The sequence below is a fragment of the Atta colombica genome, unplaced genomic scaffold (genome assembly GCF_001594045.1).
Source record: "Atta colombica isolate Treedump-2 unplaced genomic scaffold, Acol1.0 scaffold210, whole genome shotgun sequence".
NCBI classification, from domain to species: Eukaryota; Metazoa; Arthropoda; class Insecta; order Hymenoptera; family Formicidae; genus Atta; species Atta colombica.
In genome coordinates this window covers 1889588-1899586 of record NW_017259306.1, presented here as the reverse complement: position 1 = coordinate 1899586, position 9999 = coordinate 1889588, and the positions used below count along the sequence as shown (strand labels likewise).

Sequence of the window (9999 nt, the reverse complement as noted above, 5' to 3'; positions counted from 1 at the left end):
CCGCCTGCTCCGTCGTCGTCGTCGTTGTCCTCGTCACCGCCGCTGCCGCCGCTGTCGCCGCCGCTGCTGCTGCTGCTGTTGCTGTCGCTGCCGCTGTCTGCTATCCCTTTTCCAACGTTCTCTCTATACGCACCGCACGCACGCAGAGGCACGCACGACCCACACTTCCGCCCGTTCCGGGCCGCTCCTTCGTGTTCTCCTTGCTACTCGTTACTGCTACTGCTGTTATCTGTTAGTGCTGTTGCTGTTGGCTCGCCCTCGCGCACCGATATATCGCGGTTACACTCGCGCCGACCGCGATTCGATTCGATTCGGCTCGGCTCAGCTCAGCTCAATTCGCCTCCGTTTGTCGTCTTGTCTCTTTTCTCACGATCTTCTCTCTCTCTCTCTCTCTCTCTCTCTCTCTCTCTTTCTGTTCGTTCTGCAGCTTCACGCGCGCGGCTCGCTGCGTGCGATTTGCTAAGAGGAATCTCGCTTTTTTCTCTCTCTCTCTCTCTCTCTCTCTCTTTCTCTCCTCTTCCGTTTCTGAAATTCTATTTAGCTCATCTCTCGTAGCCGCGCACTTCGCTCGGCCGTTGTTTATTGAGTATGGCCGTCTTCACTGGTCTTCACTTCTGATATGTCGTATTAACGCATGCACGCACGCACGCACGCACCGTCCGATCGTTCTTAATATTCTTATACGTACGCGCGTCTACATATTTATAACCGAGCAGGTGTCGTCGTGCTTCGTCCGCTGGCAGATCGTCGACGCCACACACTTTACCCAACTTGTATCGTCGCCCGTCACATTTACCACTGTCGTTGCCGTTGTGTTGTCGGTCGACATTTACTAATACAACATATTACGCTCAGCTGCCTCGGCTGTACGCCGTGCACACGCGATTCTCGAATGCCTGGCAAACACAACGAGCGATCTTCCGCCTCCTCTCACCTGCGATGATTCCCTCTGGTCGGTGCGGCCCGCAGTGGCGACTTTAGTCGCCGGTCTCAGATTCTACGTTTCTACGTAATCTACGTCAGATCGTCAATCGAGCGCCCGCGATTACGCTTCTCTACCTCCGCACCGTGGCGGTCCGTGGCAGCAGACGACTGACGAGACGATCGCGCACCTAGGTGACCTGGGTCTTGGCTGCGAACGCGCCGTTTCCTCCCTTTTCTACGTTTCATTCATTCGTCCTTCGCGTCTTCCTTACTTGTTTCACGCCGGGGAGAGTAAGTTGAAGATACTGTTTTACCTAGGAGGACTTTCCACAAAAACAGGACTCCTGTTTTTTTTTTTTTTTTTTTTGGAGGATCAGGATGTGATGACGATCTGCGTTGCGTCGCGTCACGGCGATTGCGCGTCCCGCAGGTCCCGCTGACTCGGACAACAGTGTTTGAGAAACAAATTATTGGATTAGTGGCGCTCACGCGGTTGATATCGAGCGTGCCGCAAAGTTACGCAAACACACCCGAATATTTAATTAGCTATAAATACGTTGACCATATTTTCTTAAAGAAAATAAAGAACAAGTCTGAAAATTTTAGGGTTTTGTGTTCCTATATGTTTTCAAACCAAAGTTTGTGACTGTCAAGAATCTGTGCATTATAAAATTTTATTGCACAATATAATCAAATTGAAATAACGCACAATTTGTTGATAGTTTGAAACTGTTCGATTGTATTAGAACGAACTCTTGATCTGAAATAAAAGGTTCGAAATAATAAAAAAATGTAGATAATAAACAATTGTAGTTTGAATAAATTTAATTTAAAAAATTAAGAAATATAAAAAATTAACAAAAATAAATTGTATTTATAAGTATGAAACTGTAAAATATTTTCCGTAAAAATTTGATTATTAATATAATATTATATAGACATTTTATTATATAGACAACGCAAGAATTTTCCGTAATTTCAAAATAAAGAGTAGTATAAAGGACAATATTGGAGAATAAAAAAAGGACAAAATTAAAATGAGTTTTGAAAAAACAAATCTAAAGGACAGCTATCTAAAATAAAGGATTGTTCTTTATAATAAAGGACATATGGTCACCGTAGCTATAAATTAAGTAAAATTGCAGTCAAATGATTAGCGAATTGTGCGCAAAGAACGGCCCATTTGCTTTGGGCTGATCCTTTTTTTAAGAAAGATTTGAAATAAAAAATGGATTATACTGAAAAATACTAAATTAAATACTAACTTAATATTTACGTACGATAAATAATTATAAAATAAAAAAGTAATAAATAGTTAATAATTCTTTTGTACCAAATAAAAAAATATATATATATAATTAGTAAACTTTTAGCTAGAATTATTCAAACAAACATATTTACTGAAGTCTAGTACATTTTCTCTTAATGTTTGAATACCGATTTGAAGATAAGAAGTACAGTAGCATCTTGTATCTCGTCATAATGATTAACAAATAACATTCGAGTGCTATGAAAAGTTCGAAAGATCTAATCCATAAACACATAGCCATAATCAGTTTTTTTATTCCATCTTAATCCTCTCCGTAGTCCAACGTTTTTTTTACTGCTTTTCTAGTCCAGCTGGATCATTGCCTATTTATGATTTTCAAAGGGTTTTTGAACACTAAAAACTGAACGAATTCTGGTACACTCTTTCAACATTCAAGAATATGATTTTACAATAATACCATTTTAGTGACCCGAAATATTAATTTTTTTTACGTAATTTTACGTAATCTATTTGGATTATTAATATTCAGATATTAGAATATTTAGTAGTTTTCCAGACAACAAAGTCCAAACTCAAGATAAAATGTTAAAATGTTTTTAAAATGTTTTATGTTTCGTTTTCGAACATACGTGTTGTCTGAGTCACTTTCATGTTTTATCTATAGTATTCTGTTATGTCAAGCTCAAAAACAAACTCGTTTTTATAAATTTGCTATTATTTCTTTTATATGAAAATTAATAGTGCTTTCTCAGTTTCTATTTTTAATTATATATATAAAAATTTTTTAAACAATATTGTATTATTTGCGTGAGCTTCTTGAATATAATTGTTTTTAATAATAACATGCAATATTTATTTCTATACAAAAATTAATGATACAGTATTAGATATCTGGCATATATATACAGATAAAGAGATTGTTAGTGATCAAATATTTCATAAATTTGCACTAATTGAATTAAATTTTAACATTTCGATAATGCTTAATTATGTTTGTATTATATATATGTTTACAATCAATTATTGTGATTACATTTTATTATAAAGCATATATGAATTTATTTATATTAAATATGTTTTATTAAATATATTTTGAAACGTGTTATTTTATATCAATATCAAATATATAAAACAATTGAATTATAAACGAAAAACAAACATTTTAGAAAAACTTTAATGGATATAAAATTCAATTTAATAGTGTTTATTAATATTAAACCTTTAACAAAAAGTTTATTGAATTGCAATAAAATAAATGATCGCTTCAAAATAAATGTTCTATTTCAGTTTTTTTTCTGAGACAATCATAAGAATTTGCTTGAATAATCTTAACTGGTTTATTTTTTAATGCTTTCTACAATATAAAATGATATGCATGTTCGTAAATTTTTTGTATTAAATTGTTTTTTACAAAAATTTACAAAATTTGCAATGTTATATTTCACAAGGCTATACTTTATACTTTCAATTTATGAAATAGAAAGAAATGTAATATATGTAATTTCTTCATATTTTTAATTTTGTTTCATTACTATATTCGATTTTATGATATAGATTAATTTTATCGATCAATTTTATTGATCAAATTCGACCTTTACTTTAGGATCCCCTATTAAGGTATATTTTCACAAGCCGCTCAAACACTGTTTCAGTGATGATTGATGTTTCACAAAAAGTGACGCTTAATAATTCGTCAGTTTGGACCACGTGATCCTTTTGAATGGCTCATGAAAATGTATCTTTATGTTCCGGACTCCGGCCTTAATTCCATCATGCTTGAACTGTGATCAGATTAAAAATTAATGATTCACTTGATGCTACAAATGCTTCGAAGCATTTTTTAATTGATCAATTAATAAAATTCTTTCGATTGATCAATCAAATGCTTCAAAACATTTGTAACGCCAAGTGGACTGATCCTGAGATTGGATTTTAACCAGTCAGAAGAAAGAAAACCAATCTTAAGTTTAGTTAACTTTACTTTGATTGGTTAAATTCTAATCTAATCTCGATTTCTCTAGTCTGATCGCGATTTTAGGAATATTTAGGAATCTCAGAGATTTCTTTTTATCTTAACTTCTCTGCACGGTTCATTTTTTCTCTTTTTCTCTCCAACATGAAGAGAAAAAGAGACCTTTAATTAAAAAGAACGTACCTATTATTCCATCTTTGTTATTCATGGACTGCAAAGTAAGATAGAATGATATTTGTATCGACTTGTGTTACTAAATAGAAGGCAATCTTAGGTTTGTTTTTGCACTCTCTATTCGGAGTCGGAAACAATTGGAGGCTTATCATTTTCATAAATATTCTACGTGTTGTTAACGGTATATTATATATGCATGCGAGAAGTAGCGACTGATATTCGTTTCAGAAACACAAAACGGTAAGTTTGCAAAATCTTTGGATATTTTATTATTGTTTTTGTTACTGAACGCAAAGCAAATTTGGGAGATAATTTTGGGAGATAACTTTCGTCGTCATTCAATTATTATCGTCATGTGACACAAAACCTCTCTAGCTCTAGGCTCATTGTTGTTAATTACATACATTACAAATAGATTACCTACACTGTATATAAAAATGAGAAAGGATTGATAGGAAAAATGATTGAAATGGATGTATTTGCGAAATGATATTATTATAGTTCTGCTATTTAGTTCCAAAGTATCCTTCGCCCTGTTTTGTATACTATTTACTTTAGGCATTTTTTTTATTTTGAAAATACATTTGTTATTTTTGGCGATGCATTTATAATCCTTTAGATAGATGCTCTATTAACAGCATTCTTAATAAATGTATTGGTTTTTATATGAGAATTATGTATGCTGTTGCAGGTAGCAATGGGTACGTTGGAACTAAAGCAAAGTCTGACCGGGCATAGAGGCAGAGTGTGGAGTGTTTGTTGGCATCCCAAGGGTGCGAATCTAGGGTCTTGTGGGGAAGACAAGACGATTATAATATGGGGACTGGAGGGACCCAAGTGGGTTACGAAAATGATCCTTACCGAAGGACATTCCAGAACCATTAGAGAACTGGCTTGGTCCCCCTGTGGTAATTATATCGCGTCGGCGAGTTTTGATGCCACTATTGCGGTGTGGGACAAAAAGTCGGGACAGTTTGAATGCAATGTGACATTAGAAGGACACGAGAACGAAGTTAAAAGCGTTAGTTGGTCAATCTCTGGTCAGTTACTCGCCACATGTAGTCGAGACAAATCTGTATGGGTATGGGAAATAAATGACGATGAATACGAATGTGATGCCGTTATTAATGCTCATACTCAAGATGTAAAGAAGGTATGTTGTAAATTTATCTATTGGAAATCATTTAAATATATATATATATACATATTTATTTATTTTTAAAAAATTTTTTACTTATTCTAGGGCAGAGCAGAGCTTTTTTATCCATTTCTCGCGATGTTTATGTTTTGAACAGCACATGTTGATAATTATTTACATGTTGTGCTTGCATTCTCATGGAGTAATCATGATTGTATAATGTACAGCACATCATTATAATTTGCTATCGTAAATTTTCGTATTATTTTCAAATTGAAACTGATGGAATAACTCTGCTCTGCCTTATCAATTTATAATGGATATTTCATTTAAAGTAAGGATATATGCCTTGAAATAAAAGTTTACTTTTATTTTAGGTGAGATGGCATCCACACGAAGAAATTCTAGCTTCTGCTAGTTACGACAACACAGTGAAGATATTTAAAGAAAATGCAGCTGATAGTGATTGGTCGTGCACTGCAACTTTGTCCTCTCACACGTCTACGGTATGGAGTCTTTCATGGGATAAGATTGGCAATCGAATAGCAACCTGTAGCGATGATAAAACGGTGAAGATATGGCGGGAATATAAACCTGGAAACGATATGGGCATCGCTACACCGAACAACGAGTCTGTCTGGAAGTGTATCTGCACATTATCGGGATATCATACGAGAACTATTTACGATATCGATTGGTGCAAGACCACAGGTTTATTGGTGACCGCGTGCGGCGATGATATCATTAGGATATTTAAAGAGGATAGCGACTGTGATCCACATCAACCGAGTTTTACAATGATCTGCTCGATAAACAGTGCACACGCTCAAGATGTTAACTGTGTTCAGTGGAATCCCACAATTCCTGGACAACTCGCATCTGCGAGCGACGATAGTACAGTGAAAATATGGTTTTATAATGAATAAATATATGTCTATGTAAAATATGTAATTCTGTTTACTTTATTTATACCATTCTTACTTAAAAATGGAATTAAAAAAATTGATGAGTAATAAATAATAGACATTCATTCACAAAATGATTTATCGTTTCCTCAAAATAGTGAGAACGGAACGTTTTCATCTAATTTTTACTTTTCTGAATTTCACAACATTTAATGTAACAAAATTTGTAATATTATATAAAATAACGAATGGTTTTATTTATTTTTTTTTTTTCTTGAAAAGATCGAATCGAAAGGTTTTTTATTTTCAATATCTTAAAAAGTTAATATAGTTTAAAAAGTCAATATCTTAATAGTTTTATTAATATTTATAATTTGATTTTAATTTTGGGATGAATAACTAATAAGTTTAAATATCTGGATACAATATATTATGTAATATCTTTAATAGCCTTGTGATCGAAACATGTCATCTACAGTTATTTTTATTTTAGGGCTGCATATAAATGCTGAAGCGTTTGTACAACGTGGGATTATCTTGCGAGAATTTTTACTTCCGATACAAATATATTAAACAGTATAAAACAATACGCACGATGAGTAATGCTACAGGAAATAAAGTCGGCATACCTTTAAAAGATGTTGTGAGTGCAATGAATAAATTTGCGGATACATCGCTCGCAGCTTCTTGGGACAATGTTGGATTACTAGTTGAACCTACAGAATCAAAAATTGTATCGCATATTTTATTAACGAATGATTTAACCGAAGATGTTATGGATGAAGCCATTAAATTAAAAACCGATTTAATTGTTACGTATCATCCGTTAATATTTGTTCCGTTGAAATCTATTACAACTAAATCTTGGAAGGTATGGTAAAGTTGTGTGATATGATCTTTGTCAAAATGTTATCGCAATCTAATTTTCTTTACACATAATAGGAACGAATAATAGCAAGGTGTCTAGAAAATAAGATTGCTGTCTTCTCTCCGCATAGCAGTTTTGATTCTGTGAAAGGTGGTGTAAACGATTGGCTAGCAGAAGCTTTTGGTAAGAAAAAAATTCATTATTATACTTTCATCGTTAAAGCATTAATATTTTACTATATATAAAAATTACATTTTAAGAACTCGAAAGTAGTAAGCCGATTCAACCAAATGAAGATAATGCGATTTATGGTTTTGGAAGATTATGTACCTTGAAGAACCGGATATCCGTTGATGAAGCAGTAAATTTAGTGAAGCAACGAACTGATTTGAAGCATGTAAGATTAGCACGTGCACGAGATACAGGTGAGATCTTAACAAAAATAATTTATTGCTGGAAAAAGAAATTAAGCTTGATGGATACATAAATATAATTATTATATATTTTACATTATCATTATTATATTTTAGATGGTTACATTAATACCGTTGCATTATGTGCTGGAGCAGGTGTCTCAATATTGAAAGGAATATCTGCAGACTTATATCTCACGGGAGAAATGTTGCATCACGATGTATTGGATGCTGTACATCAGGGTAGTCATGTTATACTAACAAATCATTCTGATTCAGAACGTGGTTTTTTAAAGATATATGCTTCGATATTAAAACGAAATTTGCAACAACCTGTCGAAGTGTATGTCTCTGAAAGTGATAAGGATCCATTACAAACCGTGTAAGCTGTTATAAAAAAAAACATTCACTATATCTCTTATCACAGCAATCGTATTTAATAGCGATTGTACAGTTTATTATATGGAAGAGGGAAACTTTAATGTTTTGGAAATAAAGATCTTTTTTTTTCTTTTTATTCAGCAACGTACTCTAATAGAATTTTAATTTTGAGATTTACTGTAATGTTCTTTTAGTATCGATCATTAAAAGATTGTACAAACAAGATTTAACCAAGGAAATATCGATTATTTCATTCTTTTTTTTCTTCTTCCTCTTGAATTCGCTAACAAGTCTTAATTCCTGGAAAGCATACTGCAAAATATTCTGTATATACATATTAACAATTAGCAGATCGTTTATCACGATTCAAATGCATTTTTAATTTTGATTTTCTCACATATAACTTTGTAGTTTTATTTCTAAAATAAAAAAAAAATATTAATAAGTCTATAAAATTATTTTTCGAATATAATATCGTTTACACTCAAAGAATGAAATGATATACGATACATATGATTTAATCATAATTGATTTATTTGCACGACAATAACAAATAGATATTACTTAATAGAAACTCAATCATTAAATCAAAAAGTAGTCGACAGTCGACAGTCTCAAATTATCTACACAATTTCGGCCACGCATGATATACACGTCCTAATTTAGAACGATTATGGTATACAAGTATGAATCCTGAGAACAAGATATTATAAATCTGAAACCATTTGTTTAACTTGTTAAGTAATTAAAATTTTCAAGACGCACAATCTAACATTAATCCTAGATATTTATCTACATAAAGTACATACTGAAGTCCCGGGACTCTATCTATATTTGTTACCGTAACTCCAGCAAAAATGGATATTTCAATTAATTTTTTTTTCAATCGATGAATCGATCAAGGAATAAGCCTATAATTTATAAAAATCGATAGAATGAAGGAGTTTCAAGAGATATGGATTGAAAAAAAAGAAAAAGGAAATAATATTGAAAAAATCTCGATGGATAGACTCCAATGTGTATATCTAGGATTAACTTAAGTTGTTTTGGTTTTTTTTTTGAATAAATATTAAAATCAATCTTCATAATAAGCTTTTTTGTGTAATGTAATATATTAAAAGTAATACATTAAATATATAAAGTAAAGTATATTACATCAATGTTCGTACAGTAAATAAGGATTGAAACTTTTAAAAACCTTGAATGTTTATAATCTGAGCAATAGGTATCAACTATTGTAATGATAGTATTTTTTTATAATTATCATCATCATTTACAAGTCTGCAACAATCATTCGAAGAAATATAGATCCTCGTCAAATAAATTGGTTTCAATATCAAATAAAACGCCAATAATTGATAAATCGAATCAACGAATAGAAATTTAATGTAATTATGATATAACATTTGATGGTTATTGAAGCGCATTCTTTCATCTGAGTGCGTCAAATTTATCGGAATTCTTTTTGTATTGAGGACAATTATTCGTTAAAGAACAATTTTCTCTCAAAAACTTATACGTTTATGCGGATGATTCCAGCCATACTCAACGTGACACGCTCATTCATACATCATCGAATATTTTCATTTTAGCGGCTTTACAGTATATTTTATATATATATATATTTTTTTTATACGTGGTTTTTTCTTCCCTCACAACATAATAATAGATTTTAACATGCATCTCTCTATGTTAAAATCTAAATTATTCTTGTAACAGTAACATGTACGTAGTTTTTTTTTGGCAAGCGCAACGTATTGTCTTGTAAAACGTGGTGAAGCAAAATAGATGTAACGTTACGTATTGTTCGGATCTGAGCTTTCCAAATTAAGTAATCAGCAAATATTTTCACAAATGTATTCGATTTTCGTTACCCTGTCTTCGCCCTAAATCGCACAATACTTTAGCATTAACACAAATTTCGTCTTTTTTTTTTATTTCTTCCCACGAGACC

The 9999-nt window shown here is 32.5% G+C and overlaps 2 protein-coding genes across 3 annotated transcripts in view; one reads left to right on the top strand and one right to left on the bottom strand.

The window, feature by feature from the left end:
- The window catches only part of LOC108687627 (SRSF protein kinase 3), a 5915-nt gene extending 5086 nt beyond the window's left edge, over positions 1–829 (bottom strand). The window contains exons 1-2 of the mRNA XM_018193502.1: positions 762–829; positions 5–123 (exon numbers count right to left, since the gene is read on the bottom strand). Coding sequence (XP_018048991.1) covers positions 5–123; positions 762–829 — 187 coding nt within the window. The remainder of the gene's footprint in view (positions 1–4; positions 124–761) is intronic.
- Positions 830–4367: 3538 nt separating this feature from the next.
- On the top strand, positions 4368–8181 carry LOC108687697 (probable cytosolic iron-sulfur protein assembly protein Ciao1). 2 transcript variants are annotated; one of them, XM_018193614.1, is made up of 5 exons: positions 4368–4580; positions 6877–7254; positions 7326–7434; positions 7512–7676; positions 7782–8181. In XM_018193614.1, exons 2-5 carry the CDS (start codon positions 6889–6891, stop codon positions 8048–8050), a joined length of 909 nt encoding a protein of 302 aa, XP_018049103.1. In that variant the 5' UTR covers positions 4368–4580; positions 6877–6888; the 3' UTR covers positions 8051–8181. The 2 variants fall into 2 exon arrangements, with proteins under 2 accessions (XP_018049103.1, XP_018049102.1); XM_018193613.1 differs by lacking the exons at positions 6877–7254; positions 7326–7434; positions 7512–7676; positions 7782–8181 and adding exons at positions 5032–5493; positions 5856–6404.
- Positions 8182–9999: the final 1818 nt, after the last annotated feature.